This window comes from Globicephala melas, chromosome 8, assembly GCF_963455315.2.
Source record: "Globicephala melas chromosome 8, mGloMel1.2, whole genome shotgun sequence".
Taxonomy (NCBI): Eukaryota; Metazoa; Chordata; class Mammalia; order Artiodactyla; family Delphinidae; genus Globicephala; species Globicephala melas.
This window is the reverse complement of record NC_083321.1, coordinates 46594277-46617379: the sequence shown is the minus strand read 5'-3', so window position 1 is coordinate 46617379 and position 23103 is coordinate 46594277. Positions and strand designations below refer to the sequence as shown.

General features: G+C 36.9%; 1 protein-coding gene across 4 annotated transcripts in view; it reads right to left on the bottom strand.

Moving 5' to 3' along the window:
* STK33 (serine/threonine kinase 33) overlaps window positions 1-23103 on the bottom strand; it is a 170507-nt gene that overhangs the window by 25667 nt on the left and 121737 nt on the right. For all 4 annotated transcript variants that reach the window (XM_060304439.1, XM_070046252.1, XM_030831317.2 and 1 more), the window contains 2 exons: window positions 18964-19076; window positions 18423-18508 (listed from right to left, as the gene is read on the bottom strand). In XM_060304439.1, coding sequence (XP_060160422.1) covers window positions 18423-18508; window positions 18964-19076 — 199 coding nt within the window. The remainder of the gene's footprint in view (window positions 1-18422; window positions 18509-18963; window positions 19077-23103) is intronic.

Sequence of the window (23103 nt, the reverse complement as noted above, 5' to 3'; positions counted from 1 at the left end):
TTCTATTTTATTCTACTGGTCAATTTGCTTATTACTGCAAATGATCACACTATGCTAATACAGCTTCATAAGTCTTAATATCTGGTAGAGCAAAACATTCAGAAATGTTTGGGCTATTTTCCACCCTTTAAGCTTCGATACAAATTTTAGGGTCAGGAAAGTTCGTGGAATTTTGCTTGGATTTGCATCATGTATGTACATCAACATGAGGAAATCAGTTTTTATGATATTAAGTCTCCTGACCTATGATTATGGTATACCTTTACACTTTTCTTCAATGTTTTCCAATAAAGTTTCATAATTTTCCCCAAATCTTATCTTGAATTTATTTCTAGAAATGATCTATTCTTGAATATTATTTTACATCTTCATTTTTTTACATTTTATATTGTTGCTTGCTAGTGAAAAGAAATACAATGTCAATCTCTTTTTTCCAGGTTTACTGAGATATAATTGATATATAACATTGTGTAAGTTTAAAGTGGACAATGTGTTGATTTGATACACTTATATATCGATGAGTATCAACCTTAAATCCAGCTACCTTACTCAGCTCTTCTATTATTTCAAATAGTTTAATAATTTGTCTAATAATTTGTATATTACTGCAAATAATAAAAGTTTTCTTTCTGTTTTCCAATTCTCATGACTTTATTTTCCTTGTCTTAAGTTGACTAAGATCAACAATGTTGGGAAAAACTATTGAAAGCCGATTTCCTTGACTAGCTTCTTATTTTAAAGAAATGTTTCTCACGTTTCCCGTTTAAAACGATATTTGCTGTAAACTTTTATCAGGTTAAGGAAGTTTTCTTCTATTCCTAATTAAATTATGAATGTATACTGAGTCTTATTACAAGTGTTTCCATTAAATTATCATATGCTTTTTCTCCTTTAATATATTAATGTGTGAATTTATATTTACAGATTTTTTTCCAAAATTAAACCATCATTGTATTTTTAGGGGAAATCCAACTAGATCACGACCTTTTTTATAAACACAGTTGGATCCAACTTGCTAACATGCTGTTTAAGGTTTTACATCTATATTAATAAGTAATATGGATCATTTTCCTTTTTCATAGGTTTGGTTTACAATGGTCTAATTTTGTTATACTAGAGTATACAGAATTAATACTAGACTCAAAATAAATCAGGAAAATTCTCTCTTTGGGGGCACAGGAGGAGAGTTATAAATTTGACATAAAAGTTTGGTAGAACTAATCTGTAAAATCATCTAGGCTTGGTGTTTTCCTGGTGGAAGATTTTAAACTACTGCTTCAATTTCCTTAGTAATTACATAGGACAATTCAAGTTTTCTATTTATTCTTTTTTTTTTTTTAGTTTTTTTTGGGGGGGTGGACCATTTTTTAAAGTCTTTATTGAATTTGTTACAATATTGCTTCTCTTTCATGTTTTGGTTTTTTGGCCGTGAGGCATGTGGGATCTTAGCTCCCCAACCAGGATTGAACCTGCACCCCCTGCATTGCAAGGCAAAGTCTTAACCACTGGCCCACCAGGGAAGTCCCTTCTATTTATTCTTGAGACAATTTTATGAAGCTGTATTTTTTGAGGAAAATATTTTTTATGAAAAGAAATTTTGTCCATTTTTCCTAAGTTTTTCCCTTACCTTTTTAATATTTATCCTTTTAATTTCTGCTTTATCTGTGCCTGTATTCCCTTTTTCCTATTAATACTATTTTTGTCTTCTCTATTTCTTTCTTATTTTTGCCAAAGATTTATCTATTTGTTGGTCTTTTCAAAGAATCAAATGTTGGTCTCATTGATCTTCTCTTTTCTACCTTTCCTTTCCATTTAATTTATTTTCACTCTTACTTTGTTTTATTTTTCCTACTACTTTATTTGGGTATATTCTGTTGGGATTTTTTCCTGAGATTTTAAGTTGGATATGTAGTTCCTTTTTTAGCCTTTCTTCTTTTCTTTCTTTTCTTTTTCTTTTTTTGCGGTACGCGGGCCTCTCACTTGTTGTGGCCTCTCCCGTTGCGGAGCACAGGCTCCGGACGTGCAGGCTCAGCGGCCATGGCTCACGGGCCCAGCCGCTACGTGGCATGTGGGATCTTCCCAGACCCGGGCACAAACCCGTGTCCCCTGCATCAGCAGGCGGACTCTCAACCACTGCGCCACTAGGGAAGCCCTTTTCTTCTTTTTTAATGTGAATACTCCAGGTGAAGTTTCTGCTGAAACACACCTTTACTGCATCTCACAGGTTTTGATACGTTGTATTTTTATTACCATTCAGTTCTACAAATTAAAAATTTGTTCTCATTAGTATTTATTCTTTAACCCATGACTTATCTAGAAGCATGTGATTTAATTTCCAAATATATACAGATATTTAATCTTATTGGCATTGACTTTTAACTTAATTGTGTATTGTTAGATAACATAATCTGTGTGAAAGTTACTGAGACTTGCTTTCTTCCTGGCCAGTTCAATTTTGGTAAATGTTCCTTCCACATGTGGTTAAGAAAAATGTATATTCTCTAATTGATGGATGCAGAATTGTATACATGTCCACTAAAATAAGCTTGTTACCTGTGTTGTTAAAATACCCTTGTTTCTGTTTTCATTTGCTTTACGTATCAATAATTGAGAGAAGTGCATTAAAATCTCCCACTATGATGGTGAATTTTCCAATTTCTCCATGTAATTTTGTCATTTTTGATGTATATTTTTGAGGTTATCTTATTAGTTGCATACATGTTTAAACTTATATATTTTGTTTGGATTGAACTTTTATCATTATAAAGTGACCTTCATTATCTCTAACGATGATTTGTTTGTGGCAAGGTATATTTAATTGATATTAATTCAGTTACTCAGGCTTTTTTTGGTTAGTGTTTGCCTGGTATGTTCTTTTCCATTCTTTTTCTTTCAATATTTGTGTCCTTATGCTTCAAATGTGCTTCTTGTAAATAGCACTTAGCTACATTTTTAAAAAGTCAACCTGACCTTATGTCTTTTAACAGGTATTTCTTTTTTAAAAATATTATTTTTTCATGTTTATTTATTTTTATTTATTTATTTATTTATTATTTTTGGCTGTGTTGGATCTTAGTGGCGGCATGCGGGATCTTTTGTTGTGGCACGTGGGCTTCTCTCTAGTTGTGGTGCGCAGGTTTTCTCTCTCTAGTTGTGGCACGTGGGCTCAGTAGTTGCGGGACGTGGGTTTAGATGCCCTGCAGCATGTGGGATTTTAGTCCCCCAACCAGTGATCAAACCCACATCCCCTGCATTTGAAGGTGGATTCTTTACCACTGCACCACCAGGGAAGTCCCTTAACAGGTATTTCTAACCCATTAACTTATTTGAAACTGTTTCTATCATTTAAGTTTGTTACTACAACCGTCTCACTCTTTGTATCTTTGTTAATCCTTTATTACTTTGAAAATCCATTGTCTACATCTTACATTTTAGCCCCCTCTTGTGTACCTATGTTCTCTCTCCGTTCTCAACACTTGTCATGTGTATATTATCTCACATTTTAAGTCTGGGTTATTATGAATATACTTTCTCCTCTTCTCCTTTGGTCTTTTTCTCTTTTTTTGGACACCAACACACTTTACTAAGGTATTTGAAGACTCTCGGTACACATGGCTCTTGCAGTATCTACTGGATTTCTTTGACCTCCTATTTAATTACTTCTATCAAGTGTTTTAAATCTAGGACTTGTGTGGCAAACCTGAGGCCTTGTATATTTGAAAATATTTTTATCATTCCCTTTCACTTGAATGACAATTTGGATGGATATAAAATTCTAAGTTTAAAGTTGTTTTCCCTGTAACACATTTAGAATTATTACTCCATTTACACTTGCATCCAATGTTGCTGCTGAAAAGTAAGATGTCAATGTGACTCTTGTTCTTTTTTATATGATATTGCTCTTTCTCTCTGGGAACATTTAGAATTTCCTCTTTGTTTTTGATGTTCTTAAATCTCATTATGTCTATTTTGTCAGTTTTTCCTTCTCTCTCCTATTTGGTAGTCTATCATCTATTTAGAGCTGAAGTCTTTCTTCTTTCTTTAATTCTGACGAATTATCTCTATTATTTTTTAAAAGATTTCCTTCTCCCTCTTTTTACTTTTTTTCCTGAGACTCCTATTATATGGATTTTGTAACTTTTACTTTCAATTCCTTATAGCTTTTCTTTATTTTTTCAATTTGTTTATCTTCACCTGTTCCCTTCTATAAAGTTCTATTAAAGTCCCATAATCTGATCATCCAGTTTTTTTAATTCATTCTTCAGCTGCACCCATTTCACTACTTATCCTATATAACTGTATCTCTGTTTTAACTATTATACCTAAATGGTTCTACCTGGTTTTGCTTTATCATTTCTTGCTTCATATTATTAACATCTTCCCTTATCTCTTGTAGCATGTTCATTTTGTTGACTTCTAAATTCTTGAACTGCCTATTCTAAACTCTCTTAATGGTGTGTGAAATGTGACCTGTTAGCTCATACTCCACAGGGAGTACTGGCTCCTCAGGAGGACAGACCAGAACCAGGCCTTCAGCCCCAGGAGCTCAAAATCCCTAGGCACCAAAGATCTGCCCCCACAAAGCAACTCCTCAGTTCAGGGTTTCAACCTTATCAAACTTCTCCTCCAAGGAGGAACAACCCAAGGAGGAGGCACTTCTAAAAGTATAACCCACCTGTCCTAGGGTGTGGAGGCCAACAGGTAAGTCAATGCCTAAATCCAATTCGCACCCATTTTCCTTAGCTTCTCACTCATGCAGGGCCTCAGTGCTGCTCTGATTTTACTTTCTACTCCTGTGAGAGGACAGGCATCAGCGTCCCGAGGCAAAGGGGAACTTGGGTTGTTTTTGTCTTCCTATTTTACTTCCTTCCCTGGCTGTAACCTCACTCATACATGCCAGCTCAGAATATCCCCTTATCTTCCCAGGGGTTTTGCACACTATTCTCTGAATCCTGGTATCATGAGGTTTCTCTCTAAAGTTACTCTAGGTTTAATCTTCAGAGAACATGCAGAAGTTTGTGCTAATTCAGTACCTTGTCAGGAACCAGAGCCTCCTCCAGCTGGCCTTTCACTAGGTGGTTTTTGACATATAACCCAAACAGATTTAAAGAAATGAGTGACACTGCTACATCAAAATTCCTTCTACTTGTTTATAAGGTTCTCAGTGCTTACATCTATGGAAACTGAAAACAATAATACAACTGATGCTGAACACTGTCTCTCTCTAACATTAAGTAACATTCAATCATGGATGGATGGCTATTTGGGGGGAAATGTAGCCCTATCCATCCACTAAACAGATATTTTTCCAATACAATTTGACTTATGTTTGATAATTATTAACAATTATAATTACATTCCCTTGATCAATTATAAACAAATAATTAAAGTCACTCTTAAATAATTTTTAAAAATTTAGAGCCCTAGGGTCACGAGAAATAAAAACAAAAATATATATTTGAGCTGTTTTTTGCAAAATGAAACAAATGATAGGGTGATTAGTAAAAAGTCTTTCATGCAAAAATATATATTACATTGGGATAAATGCGGTGGAAGAAATGCAATACAAAAACAAATTCAAAGAAAAGAATGGATAATCTAAAGTTTCTTTTTTAAAAAAAATTTTTAAATTTTATTTATTTTTTTATACAGCAGGTTCTTATTAGTTATCCATTTTATACTTATGAGTGTATATATGTCAATTCCAATCTCCCAATTCATCACACCACCCCCCTCCCCGCCACTTTCCCCCCTTGGTGTCCATATGTTTGTTCTCTATGTCTGTGTCTCTATTTCTGCACCGCAAACTGGTTCATCTGTACCATTTTTCTAGGTTCCACATATACACGTTAACATACGATATTTGTTTTTCTCTTTCTGACTTACTTCACTCTGTATGACAGTCTCGAGACCCATCCACATCTCTACAAATGACCCAATTTCGCTCCTTTTTATGGCTGAGTAATATTCCATTGCATATATGTGCCACATCTTCTTTATCCATTCATCTGTCAATGGGCATTTAGGTTGCTTCCATGACCTGGCTATTGTAAACAGTGCTGCAATGAACACTGGGGTGCATGTGTCTTTTTGAACTATGGTTTTCTCTGTGTATATGCCCAGTAGTGGGATTGCTGGGTCATATGGTAATTCTATTTTTAGTTTTTTAAGGAACCTCCATACTGTTCTCCATAGAGGCTGTATCAATTTACATTCCCACCAACGGTGCAAGAGGGTTCCCTTTTCTCCACACCCTCTCCAGTATTTGCTGTTTGTAGATTTTCTAATGATGGCCATTCTAATTGGTGATATCTCATCGTAGTTTTGATTTGCATTTCTCTAATAATTAGTGATGTTGAGCATCTTTTCATGTGCTTCCTGGCCATCTGTATGTCTTCTTTGGAGAAATGTCTATTTAGGTCTACTGCCCATTTTTTGATTGGATTGTTCGTTTTTTTGATATTAAGCTGCATGAGCTGCTTATAAATTTTTGAGATTAATCCTTTGTCAGTTGCTTCATTTGCAAATATTTTCTCCCATTCTGAGGGTTGTCTTTTCGTCTTGTTTATGGTTTCCTTTACTGTGCAAAAGCTTTTAAGCTTCATTAGGACCCATTTGTTTATTTTTGTTTTTATTTCCATTTCTCTAGGAGGTAGGTCAAAAAGGATCTTGCTGTGATTTATGTCATGGAGTGTTCTGCCTATGTTTTCCTCTAAGAGTTTTATAGTGTCTGGCCTTACATTTAGGTCTTCAATCCATTTTGAGCTTATTTTTGTGTATGGTGTTAGGGAGTGTTCTAATTTCATTCCTTTACATGCAGCTGTCCAGTTTTCCCAGCACCACTTATTAAAGAGGCTGTCTTTTCTCCATTGTATATTCCTGCCTCCTTTATCAAAGATAAGGTGATCATATGTGTGTGGGTTTATCTCTGGGCTTTCAATCCTGTTCCATTGATGTATATTTCTGTTTTTGTGCCAGTATGATACTGTCTTGATTACCGTAGCTTTGTAGTATAGTCTGAAGTCCGGGATCCTGATTCCTCCAGCTCCATTTTTCTTTCTCAAGACTGCTTTGGCTCTTTGGGGTCTTTTGTGTCTCCATACAAATTTTAAGATTTTTTTGTCCTAGTTCTGTAAAAAATGCCATTGGTAATTTGATAGGGATTGCACTGAATCTGTAGATTGCTTTGGGTAGTACAGTCATTTTCACAATATTGATTCTTCCAATCCAAGAACATGGTATATCTCTCCATCTGTTTGTATCGTCTTTAATTTCTTTCATCAGTGTCTTATAGTTTTCTGCATACAGGTCCTTTGTCTCCCTAGGTAGGTTAATTCCTAGGTATTTTATTCTTTTTGTTGCAATGGTAAATGGGAGTGTTTCCTTAATTTCTCTTTCAGATTTTTCATCATTAGTATATAGGAATGCAAGGTATTTCTGTGCATTAATTCTGTATCCTGCAACTTTACCAAATTCATTGATTAGCTCTAGTAGTTTTCTGGTGACATCTTTAGGATTCTCTATGTATAGTATCATGTCATCTGCAAACAGTGACAGTTTTACTTCTTCTTTTCCAATTTGTATTCCTTTTATTTCTTGTTATTCTCTGATTGCTGTGGTTAGGACTTTGAAAACTATGTTGAATAATAGTGGCGAGAGTGGACATCCTTGCCTTGTTCCTGATCTTAGAGGAAATGCTTTCAGTTTTTCACCATTGAGAATGATGTTTGCTGTGGATTTGTCGTATATGGCCTTTATTACGTTGAGGTAGGTTCCCTCTACGCCCACTTTCTGGAGATTTTTTATCATAAATCGGTGTTGAATTTTGTCAAAAGCTTTTTCTGCATCTGTTGAGATGATCAAGTATGGGTTTTCTCCTTCAATTTGTTAATATGGTGTATCACATTGATTGATATGCGTATATTGAAGAATCCTTGCATCCCTGGGATAAATCTCACTTGATCATGGTGTATGATCCTTTTAATGTGTTGTTGGATACTGTTTGCTAGTATTTTGTTGAGGATTTTTGCATCTATATTCATCACTGATATTGGTCTGTAATTTCCTTTTTTCACAGTATCTTTGTCTGGTTTTGGTATCAGGGTAATGGTGACCTCATAGAATGAGTTTGGGAGTGTTCCTTCCTCTGCAATTTTTTGGAAGAGTTTGAGAAGGATGGGTGTTAGCTCTTCTCTAAATGTTTGATAGAATTCACCTGTGAAGCCATCTGATCCCGGACTTTGCTTGCTGGAAGATTTTAAATCACAGTTTCAATTTCATTACTTGTGATTGGTCTGTCCATATTTTCTATTTCTTCCCGGTTCAGTCTTGGAAGGTTATACCTTTCTAAGAATTTGTCCATTTCTTCCAGGTTGTCCATTTTATTGGCATAGAGTTGCTTGTAGTAGTCTCTTGGGATGCTTTGCATTTCTGTGGTGTCTGTTGTAACCTCTCCTTTTTCACTTCTAATTTTATTGATTTGAGTCCTCTCCCTCCTTTTCTTGATGAGTCTGGCTAATGGTTTATCAATTTTGTTTATCTTCTCAAAGAACCAGCTTTTAGTTTTATTGATCTTTGCTATTGTGTTCTTTGTTTCTATTTCATTTATTTCTGCTCTGATCTTTATGATTTCTTTCCTTCTGCTAACTTTGGGTTTTGTTTGTTCTTCTTTCTCTAGTTCCTTGAGGTGTAAGGTTAGATTGTTTATTTGAGATTTTTGTTGTTTCTTGAGGTAGGCTTGTATTGCTATAAACTTCCCTCTTAGAACTGCTTTTGCTGCACACCATAGGTTTTGGATCGTGTTTTTGTTGTCATTTGTCTCTAGGTATTTTTTGATTTCCTCTGATTTCTTCAGTGATCTCTTGGTTATTTAGTAACGCATTGTTTAGCCTCCATGTGTTTGTATTTTTTACATTTTTTTCCCTGTAACTGATTTCTAATCTCATAGCGTTGTGGTCAGAAAAGATGCTTGATATGATTTCAATTTTCTTAAATTTACTGAGGCTTGATTTGTAACCCAAGATGTGATCTAACCTGGAGAATGTTCCATGTGCACTTGAGAAGAAAGTGTAATCTTCCATTTCTGGATGCAATGTTCTATAAATATCAATTAAATCTATCTGGTCTATTGTGTCATTTAAAGCTAGTATTTACTTATTAATTTTCTGTTTCGATGATCTGTCCATTGGTGTATGTGAGGTGTCAAAGTCCCCCGCTATTACTGTGTTACTGTCGATTTCCTCTTTTATACCTGTTAGCAGTTGCCTTATGTATAGAGGTGCTCCTATGTTGGGTGCATATATATTTATAATTGTTATATCTTCTTCTTGGATTGATCCCTTGATCATTATGTAGTGTCCTTCCTTTTCTCTTGTAACATTCTTTATTTTAAAGTCTATTTTACCTGATATGAGTATTGCTACTACAGCTTTCTTTTGATTTCCATTTTCCTGGAATATCTTTTTCCATCCCCTCACATTCAGTCTGCATGTGTCCCTAGGTCTGAAGTGGGTCTCTTGTAGACAGCATATATATGGGTCTTGTTTTTGTATCCATTTAGCGAGCCTGTGGTTTTTAGTTGGAGCATTAAATTCATTCATGTTTAAGGTAATTATCCATATGTATGTTCCTGTTACCATTTTCTTAATTGTTATGGGTTTGTTTTTGTTGGCCCTTTTCTTGTGTTTCCCACTGAGGGAAGTTCCTCTAGCATTTGTTGTAGAGCTGGTTTGGTGGTGCTGAATTCTCTTACCTTTTGCTTGTCTGTAAAGCTTTTGATTTCTCTGTCGAATCTGAATGAGATCCTTGCCAGGTAGAGTAATCTTGGTTGTAGGTTCTTCTCTTTCACCACTTTAAATATATCGTGCCTCTCCCTTCTGGCTTGTAGAGTTTCTGCTGAGAAATCAGCTGTTAACCTTATGGGAGTTCCCTTGTATATTATTTGTCATTTTTCCCTTGCTGCTTTCAATAATTTTTCTTTGTCTTTAATTTTTGTCAATTTGATTACTATGTGTCTCAGCATGTTTCTCCTTGGGTTTATCCTGCCTGGGACTCTCTATGCTTCCTGGACTTGGGTGCCCATTTGCTTTCCCCTGTTAGGGAAGTTTTCGACTATAATCTCTTCAAATATTTTCTTGGGTCCTTTCTCTCTCTCTTCTCCTTCTGGGACCCCTATAATGCAAATGTTGTTGCATTTAATGTTGTCCCTGAGGTCTCTTAGGCTGTCTTCATTTCTTTTCATTCTTTTTTCTTTATTCTGTTCTGCAGCAGTGAATTCCACCATTCTGTCTTCCAGGTCACTTATCCATTCTTCTGCCTCAGTTATTCTGCTATTGATTCCTTCTAGTATATTTTTTTTTTTAAGACTAGTCCTTTGTTTTATTAATTAATTAATTTATTTTTGCTGCGTTGGGTCTTCGTTTCTGTGCGAGGGCTTTCTCTAGTTGTGGCAAGCGGGGGCCACTCTTCATCATGGTGCGCGGGCCTCTCACTATCGCGGCCTCTCTTGTTGTGGAGCACAGGCTCCAGATGCACAGGCTCAGTAGTTGTGGCTCACGGGCCTAGTTGCTCCGTGGCATGTGGGATCCTCCCAGACCAGGGCTCGAACCCGTGTCCCCTGCATTAGCAGGCAGATTCTGAACCACTGCGCCACCAGGGAAGCCCCCTTCTAGTGTATTTTTCATTTCAGTTCTTGTATTGGTCATCTCTGTTTGTTTGTTCTTTAATTCTTCTAGTTCTTCGTTAAACATTTCTTGCATCTTCTTGATCTTTGCCTCCATTCTTTTTAGGAGGTCCTGGATCATCTTCACTATCATTATTCTGAATTCCTTTTCTGAAAGGTTGCCTATCTCCACTTCATTTAGTTGTTTTTCTGGGGTTTTATCTTGTTCCTTCATCTGTTACATAGCCCTCTGCCTTTTCATCTTGTCTGTGTTTCTGTGAATGTGGTTTTTGTTCTACGGGCTGCAGGATTGTAGTTCTTCTTGCTTCTGCTGTCTGCCCTATGGTGGATGAGGCTATCTAAGAGGCTTGAGCAAGCTTCCTGATGGGAGGGACTGGTGGTGGGTAGAGCTGGCTGTTGCTCTGGTGGGCAGAGCTCAGTAAAACTTTAATCCGCTTGTCTGCTGATGGGTGGGGCTGAGTTCCCTCCCTGTTGGTTGTTTGGCCTGAGGCAATCCAGCACTGGAGGCTACAGGCTCTTTGGTGGGGCAAATGGCGGACTTTGGGATGGCTCACACCAAGGAGTACTTCCCAGAACTTCTGCTTCCAGTGTCCTTGTCCTCATGGTGAGCCACAGCCACACCCTGCCTCTGCAGGAGACCCTCCAACACTAGCAGGTAGGTCTGGTTCAGTCTCCTATGGGGTCACTGCTCCTTCCCCTGGGTCCTGATGAGCACACTACTTTGTGTGTGTCCTCCAAGAGTGGAGTCTCTGTTTCCCCCAGGGAAAAGTCCTGCAATCAAATCCCACTAGCCTTCAGAGTCTGATTCTCTATGAATTCCTCCTCCCGTTGCCAGACCTCCAGGTTGGGAAGCCTGACGTGGGGCTCAGAACCTTCACTCCAGTGGGTGGCCTTCTGTGGTATAAGTGTTCTCCAGTTTGTGATTTGATTTTATTGTGATTGCGCCCCTCTTACTGTCTTATTGTGGTTTTTCTTTTGTCTTTGTATGTGGGGTATCTTTTTTGGTGAGTTCCAGTGCCTTCCTGTTGAAAATTGTTCAGCAGTTAGTTGTGATTTTGATGCTCTCGCAAGAGGGAGTGAGCGCACATCCTTCTATTCTGCCATCTTGAACCTATCTCTCAACTGCATTTCTAAATACTTCAATTCCTGGCTGTGCCTCCCTGGGAGGATCCTGAGCAAACCCAGGTCCTGTCCACAGGGATGTAGCCCCAGGTTGTCCTGAAGCCCAAATCCCAGCAAGTCCTATGGAGACTGAACTCCTGTTGCAAGGACGCTGGCCCTTCGAGTCCCAAAGCGGAGGACCTGGTGGTGCTTGAGGAGACAGAACTCTAAAGTTTTTGTTAAAGGATAATTTGCTCATAAATTTTTTAAATTGGATGAGATGGAGGTGTTATATATGTAAAAAAAGTTAGATTTATTTTTAATTACCAACATTTACAATATATAGGAAATTATATCCCTTGTAATTATTTACATTTATGATGAAAAACTTTTAAGCTCAACCTAAAAATATCTGAAGAGATTCGTTACTTTTCAGTCTTTCTGAAATTATTCAAGCACAGACGTTTGAATATACTGTTCCAAAAAGCACCTCATTCTTCTTCCAATCTACAAAACCAGTAAGTCTTCTATACTTTTGTCTTACCCCATTTTCCTAGTCACCTGAAAAAGTTTTTATTCCTTTTACTCTTTCATCTAACATTTCTTCTTAGTTGAAAAATTGTGTTGATTGTCTTTCTAATGTCTATTTCTCTCCTCTCCTCTGTTCCATTCTCACTGCCCTCGTTCCAATCTTTATTATCTCACCTGAGTCCTATTTCAGTTCTCCAACTTTACTTGCCACTCTGCAAACCATATCACACATACTGTTGCCAGATTATTCTTCCTGAAGTTCTGTCTGCCCTGGCCAGCAATACATCCACCAACCCACTAACTGATAGAGTTGACCTGTGAAGAATCTTAGACACTTGCTACTTGTTCCCAACCTGCTCCAATGCCTATCCTGTTCTATCTCCCCATTAAGATCCTGTTTCTGCCCTTCAGCCATGATCTGTGCATAAGGATCCCTCAAATTTATTCCTAGGGCCCTTCTGGCTTCACACTATTTCAGCCAGGATACTGCATTAGAAGAGGAGCTCCCCCCTCAGAATAGCCCACAGACCCCATCCAAGTCCACTCAAATCACTCCACAAGGGTTGAAGGGACAAAGCAGAAAACAAAACTCACATAAGTTCAGCTATGATCTGGTACTCCAGTGCCTTTCAGTAGCAATCCATTGTCAAACAAGTCAAATACAAAGTCTTCTCTATGTAGGCCAAGGTCTAGAGCAAAATAGCCCTAATCTGCCTTTACAGCTTAATTTCCCACTACTTCCCTACATGTCTTCTATGAGTCTAAAAAACCAGAACTACTAATATACTTCATTTTTTCTTTCTCTATATCTTTGTAAAGTTCTTTCTATCTAGAATCCCCTGCCTTCTTACCATGACTCCAACTTTAATTTCTACTTTTACCCATTTATTTAGAGTCAGATCACACATTACCTTCATTTTAAGTGGTTTTTGTAACCCGCTAAAGGGAATAATAGCTCTCTTCTTAAAAACCTAATAGTACTACTACTATACTATATACTGTATAAATACATGTTTTATATATTAAATATAATATATATTTAATATACATTAATAAGTACAAATATGATATAATAAATATTTTATAGAATATATATTTTATACAGTATATTTTTTATATATATATATATATATATATATATAAAAAATATGTATACACACACACACATCATATACTCATTCTCTGCCTGTGTTTTTGTTTTAAACTTTCCACTATGCTTTGGGCAACCTGTAGGAAGGGACTATGCCAGACTCATCCTTGTGTCCTCCACAGCACATAGTAGTTATTCAATGAATATTTGTTTGAATTATTAAGTATGTATCAATCACTGAATTTTGAGTAAATGCCCAAGGTTCCTGGTTCATGAACTTCCAAACATAATTCTTATTTATTAAAAAACCTTCATTAAAGAGGGCTTTCAAAGTGTATTCATATATGTAAGATAATTCAGAATTTAAGAATAAGTAAATATATCAATAGTAAAATAAAGGTAAGAGACTTAATATATTTAGGAAGAAAATATACAGTAGGAAAAAAATAGTTAGGTATTAGAATAATTACCAGTAATTAGTTAGGTATCAGAAAATTCCAATTCTTTTACATAGAGTATACAGGCTAAAGGTTAAAAGCTAATGACCAAAGCCTAAATAACAGTTTGTGAATTAGTGAACAAGGACCCTGTTCACACATAGGAAAGAGTGTTCTGAAGTTAGACCCTACAGTTCATTACAAGAGCATTTGTAAAGTGTGACTAAAAAGCAAAGTACACTGTAATTTGCGGTAAATCACTCAATGGGAGAGACTGTGTTTTATTCATCTTTGTACCCACATAGTGCCCGATGAATTAAAATCAAAAGACACTTGTTAAAATCAACATAGACATTTAAATGACTGTTGTCCCGTTTAAAATAAGCCACCCTGCAAGACTGACGCACTATAATAATAATTTCCTTCCGTCAAAGAGCTTGCAATTGTTCCCCACTATCTATGGCAGGAAGTTAAAACTCTTTAGCCTGGGATTCAAGTGCCCTCACAATTTTCTTTCCTTTTCTAAAGTCTTATTTCCCACTTCTTTCCTTCAGGCATCTTATTTGTCAGTCAAATTGAACTCCTGATTTCACACTTGCTTGCCTCTGTATCCCTCTGTTCATCTGGCAATTTCTTATGTCATTTATCATTTTCTTCTTTGCTTTGTATCTCATACATAGCTTGTTTTCCTTATTATATTGTAAGTTCCTCATGTCAGAGACTAGGTCCTATATGTCTTTAACTATATTTTATTACCTAGCACAGGGCCTGGCACATGGTAGGCACACACACAAAGAATCTGTTGAAGGAATTACTGAATAATACCAGTAGAGCTCAACTCCGGAAACTACTTTTTGACAAGCCGTAAAAGAAAAATGCTTTTGCTAATTTATGACAGAGTTCTTAAATATAAGCAGGCATTAAAAATACTGGGGAAACTTGTTAAGTATGCAAATTCTTGGTGTTAGTTGTTACCAGGGGACTTAATACCAAGGGGCAACCATAACTATCTAATAAGGAATGAAGTCCTGAACCACTGCTGAGAATGAAAAGGGCAAAAAAGAAGAAAAGGATAAAGAGGATAACAGGCACACTCTTGGCAGTGGGAGTCATCATCAAACTCTTCCTTTGTAGTAAAGTCATTATTGGCTGTTTTTCCTTGCATCTGATCTTCGACTTTTTTTTTTAAATACCTGGGTTTTTGTTTTGTTTTTTATAAATTTATTTATTTATTTATTTTAGGTTGTGTTGGGTCTTCGTTGCTGTGCACAGTCTTTCTCTAGTTGCAGCGAGCGGGGGCTACTCTTTGTTGCGGTGCGCGGGCTTCTCACTGCGGTGGCTCCTCTTGTTGCAGAGCATGGGCTCTAGGTGTGCGGGCTTCAGTAGTTGTGGCACACGGGCTCAGTAGTTGTGGCACATGGGCTTAGTTGCTGCACAGCACGTGGGATCTTCCCGGACCAGGGCTCGAACCCGTGTCCCCTGCATTGGCAGGCGGATTCTCAACCACTGCGCCACCAGGGAAGTCCCGATCTTTGACTTTTTAAATCAGGATGACAATATCTGTTTAAGACCCATTCACTTAAATGTACATAGCGAAGCAATGATTATTTTTCTCAGAATACTTTTCAGATATGTACTGTATTTCAAAATGCACAATATATAGGTAAACCATAGAAACTTTTTATCCAATAAAGCTCTTTGAAAAGAATGTTACTATTTGTTCGGTATTGGAAGATCAGTTCTTCTTATAAAGCAGTAAGGCACTGAGAGAACTAATGTGTTCTCTTTAGATTATTTCAAACAGGATATGAATTACAGGAAGCAAGACTTCAAGTGGTTAAGAAGAAAAGAGTTTTGCCTTTCAGAAGTTTACAAAATGCCAGTATTCTAAACTTCATACACTGAACTCCTTAGGATAGTCTGATATAGTACACGCTATCTGTCACTTCTCTATCCATTTGGCAAAGACTACATAGAGACAAATGTTACAGAGGCTCAAAAATGGAGACTTCTGGAAAAATGACCAAAGCCAGAAATAAAGTTGTACTAATTAGAAAACAAATAATTAAATGGCCAAACCCGAATGTTGTGTGATGCTGAAAAGAGATAGATTTCTAAAGCATACCATCTGTTTTACAGTTTTTATTTTGCTGTACTGCAAATCTACTCAGTAGTTTTGCAATGATCTAGCTGCTAACTCATTTGCACAATTACTTTAGGCCAGAAATACTTATTGCACAGAATCATTTGAGAGTTCAACACATTCACAGAAGAGGGCAGATATAAACCATTTTTGAGTGAAGACAATTTCTTTAGTCCTTAAAGAAAATGTTATTCAAAAAAAATGATTAGAAATTGCCAAAAGAAAATCAGAATGCTATCACTATAAATTTATGGTATCTAAACCTATCTAGGCCTCAGGGTCACCATCAACCCCTCTGTTGGCCATTCTAATGAAAACTCATTCTCATCTTGACCCCTCGGCAGCGTTTACCTGGGAGCTGACTGCTCCTGCTTTCTCAAACACTCTTCTCACTTAATTTCCTTGGTACCACCCTCCTGACTTTCCTTCTTCCTTATCAGCTATTCCTTTTCAGCCTCCACTGCTAGCTTCTCCTCTTCTAAATGTTGTAGTGTTTAAGGCAGGGTGCTAAGGCCTCTTGTCCTTTCTATCTGTATTTTCTTCCTAGCTTATCTCTTCAGCCCAATGGCTTTACATGGCATCTATACTCAGGATTCACAGATTTATATCTCCAGCTCATTCTTCTCGAGTTCCAGGCTCATACATTCAATGATCTATTTGAAATCTCCACTTGAATGCTACATAGGCATCTCAAATTTAGCATGTCTCATATGGAACTCTTGACTCACCACTCTTCCCCCAGAAAAAAAAAAATCTATTTCTCCTACAGTCTTCCACATCTCAGCAAATGGCACTACCATCCAACCAGCTGTTAAAGCAAAATCTAAAAATCATCCTGATACCTCCCTTATCCTTATCTCTTATCTGATCCATCACCAAGCCCTATCAAATATACCTAAAAAATATATTACATTTATTTCTCTTCAACTCTATTGCTACCACCCTGTCCAAGCCACCATCATCTCTCAACATTACTACTGCATTATAAGCATATCATGTATTTGCAGTACCTAACACAGTGTCTAGCAAGTCATAGATGTAAAATAACTTTCGGCATAGATAAATATTACTTAGCAATATTCCTATGTCTCTAAGACAATCTCTAATTTCCATTCTCAGACATTTTCTGACATACCTACAGATATTCATTTACTGAATCATCTACTCATCCAGCAATTATTTATTATTGTATTAATTGGTATTAGGTTTAACTGCATATTTCACAGTATCTCAAAGATGACAGACATTTGTCTCCTGCTCATATAAAAATGTCTGGAGGTAGGCAATCAAGGGCTGGCATAGCAGCTCTATATGCTAAGAGCCCTGGTTCCTTGCATCTTGTTGCTCTGCTATCCCGTTTATAAATTCCACTCTATGATCTAATATGGCTACTTAAACTCCACCCATCACAGCTGCATTTCAGTCACTAGGGAAGAAGATGAATGTGAGGAAGGCCATACCCCCTCCATTTAAGGACACTTCCCAGAAATTGCTCCTACCTCCACTTAGATCTCATTGACCAGCACCATAACTAGCAATGATGGGGAAGAACTAGCAGAGAAGACAAGATAGCAATGTTACCAGCTAAAAGCCAGGATCCTCATTTCCACAGAAGAAAGAGAAAATAAATACTGAGAGGTAGTAGCATCCTCTTCCAAAGTTCCTGTTGTGACCAGGTAATGTTCTGGGTACAGGGATACAAAGACCAGTAAGACATAGGGTCACAAGGGCTTCCCTGGTGGCGCAGTGGTTGAGAGTCCGCCTGCCGATGCAGGGGACACCCGTTCGTGCCCCGGTCCGGGAAGATCCCACAGGCCGCGGAGCAGCTGGGCCCGTGAGCCATGGCCGCTGAGCCTGCGCGTCCGGAGCCTGTGCTCCGCAACGGGAGAGAGGCCACAACAGTGAGAGGCCCGTGTACCGCAAAAAAAAAAAAAAAGACATAGGGTCACTGCTCAAGGCATTAGTCCAATGGGGGAAAGCAATATGTAAATGAATAATTACTCAAGATTTCAAGCCAGGCAACAGACACTGTTAGAAGACCTTGGCTTTTCTGAATCCCTGAAGATTCCTTGCATCCAAAGAGTTGAAAGAGAAGTAGATGGTTCCAGTGCTTTACATCACTAAACTATACAGACTGCTTCAATATTCCACAGCTTTAATAATGGACATTTCTCAGCTCTATTTTACTGGATTTGATACAAAAGAAAAGTTCATTTAAACCTCTATAAACATATATAAACAACAGTGGTAGTAATTTTAACAGTTTGAAAATACCCATTTCAGAAATGTGGCAACACTCAATAATTTTTTTAACTTGTCAGAAGATGACACTAAATGACTGTTTTAAGAAGACTATATATAAACTACAAGGCCAGACGAGAAGAAATAAGCAATGACGGCATGCCAAAAAGAAAAAAAAGAAGTAATACTGTAACTTACCGTTAACCACTGGTTATCTAGTAGTTCCTTAGCTGTGATTCTATGAGCAGGATCTACTTTCATAAGTTGTTTCAAAACACTTTTAGCTGCAAATAAGGGAAAAATCCTGAAAGTCTTATTTATCTCAACTATAATTAGTACCACACATTTTCCAGTTTATTTAGGATTAGGTCTGTATGATATGAAGGAAACTTCTCAGTTATAAAATAAGTATCGTCAGTACCAATGGCTAGTATTAAATAAAGTTTAAGGCCTACAGTGAGGTTTTATTGCCTGGATTACCTGGTTTATGGTCTATAGTAAAAAATTAGCTAGATGATCAGCAAATTTCCTCTTCAATTTTTATTATGCATTTTCTGTTTTTGCTGAAAGTTTCAACTATAACAAGCACAGTGAAGATATCACTATTACCACAAGTAAATAGTGTATTTCTACAAGTAAATTTAATGACTAACCAGAGATCTAAAGTATCTGAGTTACTGGCTGCCTTTCTTATATTATGTATACTTGCTTTAGTAAATAATAACAAATCTATACTTACCAGAATCACTTATGGAATCCCAGACTGAACCTTTAAAATGTAGTTCTCCCTTTCTTATTAACTCAAAAAGCTTCTCTTCTGAGCTTGCCATAAAGGGTGCTTCTCCACATAATCTACAACAAAGACAGTCGTTTTGTTAAGATTTTTTAAAAAATAATCAGAATGAGGCTATTAAAAATTAAGTTTCCACAGGACTTGGAAGTAGTGGTGCTTCATATTTAAATAAAGGAGAGAAAGAGGTGGGAACTTCTCTGGATGTAGAAATGGAAGCGAAGGGCTTTTGCAAGATCTGTGCTAGGCTCTTGTATACATTGGAACTTCCACATTTGCAAATGACCCAAAGCTCTTCCAGGTGGGGAAACACTAAAGGGTTAAAATACAGAAAGGTGTGTGAGTTTAAGTGCACAGTAATAGTGGTGGATGATAGAGGAGAAACACTTCAACGTGAGCAAAGGTAAGGTAACACCTTAAGGTACATAATTCACATTGGACTTACAGAAAGATATACAGAGTTATCAGAGTCTAACGAGAGTTATCAGACTCTAATGACCATGTAAGAGTTTTACCTGTGGTAAAATGCTACACGAATGTTAGTGATAGTAAGAATGACCCTGGGGTCTACAGGCTCTGAGTCAAAACCAAAAATCCATTAAAATGGCCACAACTCTTCAAAAATGATACATAAAATGAAGAAAATCTGAATGAGGAAAATCAGTCTGGAAGGGTGAAAGCTGAGTATATGTAACAACCAATATCAGTAAAGCCATGTGTATACAGTAAACATGGGCTTATTTGTAGATTCTGTAGTACGGGGACTATGAGTCTTTAGAATCTTTTAAAGGAAGCACCGTGCTATACTTTACAAAGAGCATGGCAAGCCTATGCTTCCATAGGTGATCTAGTCCAAAACTACAAGAACATGCTTAAAAGTTGCAAACGTTAGCCATCATCTTTATCATCAACCCCAACATCTGAGGGCAACCCTGTAGACAACAACCAGATTTTCCCAATGACAACCAGAGAGAAGTTGGACCTGGACTCATCACAGAGGCAACTCTAACTCTGTATGTCTATTCTTCAACTCTCAGGATTATACTTTTCCACTTTATTATGGAAACAGTAAAACGGCAGAATTCCATTACACTTCCCAAATGCTGGTCTATTATGTACATAAGTATAATGTATAATGATCTCCAGGTCTCTTAACAGATTTTTACTGATTTTTGTTTTTAGTCATATTTTTCTTAAAGTTCTTTAAAAACCTTTCCCACGAATATTTTTTGAATAAGTCTAAATTTGGTAAATATCTTACATGACAATGATTTTCTGGGGGGGGGAAGGGGGAGAGCTGTTCTCATCCTAGTAATTTATCAAACTAGGCTGGATAACACAGCTTTTCATTTACCAATAGGTTCTTGTTAAGTGATAAATATTTATTAAATTGTTCTGCAAACTCTCATTTTAATACTTTTTATTTCTCCAGCTCATTCTGACCCTCCTCTCTCTGATCTTACTTGCCTTACTACTGTTTAGTTTTAAAATGCAATAAAAAAAAGCCCAAAAAAATGGTCTTATGGACAATTACAATCTATTATAGCAAGTACAGGCCAGCAAAAGCCTGGCTCATTGAGTCTGTTAACAACCAGTGATATGCACATTCACCAATTTCTTAGCTGCTCCCACACTGCCTGACTAGCATGCAACTATATAGCTCAAGGGCTACATTTTAAAAATTCCACTTTTTTCTGTCCTTTACAATTTTATTCACACAAAATGTATCTAATGGTTGGTCAATCAGCAGCGTATGAAATTTTATGACAGCAATTTTCTGCACATCCAGAAAAGGGAATCCAAGACGTGAAAAATGCCTCTTAAAGCCTTCCGATTATTTTGCTTCATAGGAATCAAAACAGTAAAAGATAGTGCCCATAAAGAGTATTTATGTCAATTTCACCTTGAGAAGGTATGTTATCATTGTCCAATTAAGTAGCAATGAAACAGGGGTAACTGATAAACAAGAAAATAACCCCCCTGGAGAAGGTAATATGTTTGTGCCCTTGTTGAAGGAAATTATCTGTAAGACCACTGGGCTCAGGCAGATTAATGAATAGGCACTGATTAGCTAAGCAAGAGTCTACTGTAAAGAAAAAAATATGTCATCATTATGATACGCAGTCACACTCAGAAGCAGAAAAATTAAAATTACATCTTTAAGTAGGAGAAAAAAATTTAAGGTATGTAATACACTATCACTTCCCTTAACACCAAATTCAAACTAAGAAGGCAGCAAATACCACATGAATGGTGTAATAAGAGTTCACATGTATTATGTTTGACTTGTGTTGTCCAGAAAGTCGTGAGAGTATAAAACACTAATTTTAAATAGTTGTATTTTTAATTTAAAACTAAGGCTCAGAATTTTAATATGATTCTAATCAGCACAGAACAAGGATCAAAAACTTTGTGAATACATTTATACTTTATGCAATCTAAGCAGTGATATGTCAGCTATCTGAGTTACAACTACGATCACAACATCCAATTTCTACTGCCCGTGTATTCCATTTCACAGGACTGTGAAAATATAACTACTGTGATGTCAATATTTAGAAACGATCTGGAAGAGGTAGTGCACAGTGAAATCTTCAATATGACCATAAAACTCATGTTGCATCAACATAAAAATGTTCATATTCACCAACAGGCAGAACAGTGACCACTAACTTTGCAGAACATCTCTTAGACAATTCACTTTAATTCAATTTAACAAACAAATATTGAGCACTGACTACATGTCTACTATTGTACCAGATACCAGGGATGCAAAGATGAATCATATCTCTGTACTTCATGGAATTTAGAGTAAGAAAAACAGGTACAATACACATAATACAATAATTATATTCCATTATAATCTAGCTTTTAAAAGTGCAATGAGAACACAGAAAAGTGAACAATTTATTCTATCATATTTACACATGTGCAAACTTTCCTGATTAAATATGCTTATTATTTTGTTTTTCTTTCTACATTACTGTTTTACATGCATCTTCGTCTACTGCCTTAAATTCCAAAAAGTATACACATAATGAATGTAGTAACTGCTGGGGTCGAGTAGGACTTAGGGAAATAGAAGTCTTTACTGTGTGAGCTGGACACACCCAGGAAAGAGGTTAGTAGAGAAGAAAAAAGAACATCTAGGCAGAATGAACTGCATGAGCAAAGACCCAGAAGCATGCAATACAGGGTGCCTGAGTCATAAGGAGTGGCCTAGAGTGTCCACCAGCACAGGGTAAGTGAATGGGAACACATATGCAGACCAAGATTAGAAAGGCACTCTGGAGCCAGGCAGTGGAAGCTTTGTGTTACGCCATGCGGGGATGCTCTGAGATTTTTCTACAGCAAGGGAGAATTACCAGAGGTGGTTAATCAGGAAAGTAGTACAATCAGATTTGTGATTTAGAAAGACAACTCTGACAGCTGTGTGAAGGATGAACCAGAGGCAGGAGAACCGACAGAAAGACACTGTAATCTTCTAGAAAGGGATTGTAAGGAGAAATGATACAAGTGAAGAGAAATGAAATAATAGGTGAGGACACTTCAAAGGAAAAATACAGGCCATGGGGTTTGACTGAATCTTGAGAGTGAGACAGAAGAGAGAGCAAGAAAGGCCAACATTTTCAGTAGCATGAAGAGAAGTAGAAACAACAGAATACTCTCTGGACCCTGGGCTGAACCTTTATCTGGTTACTGCCCGCTCCTCACACGTGCCCTGTCCATCAGGTGGCTCTCGTGCCAGGTCCCAGGACCTCCCTCTACCTGATGCTCTATAAGTGAATCTCTTGAGAAAATACAAAGAAGCTTTTGTTTTGTAGCAAAGGATCAGGGAGGTGCTGAGGCAAGTTTTTCATGTGGCTCAGATCATACAGTGCATTGTAGCATTTATAGATCAATGAAAAGAAAAGCTGAAAGTTATAAATTGATTGTATTAAAAAAATACCTAATGGATGTACCTGACAACTAATAAGACACCTTTTAGAATGACTTCCCAACTGTTTCTTTAGTCGCTTTCTTAAAACTATATTGTTTAGTTTTAATTTAAAGTCTATGTAATTCTACTGTTAGGGATCATCCATTCAT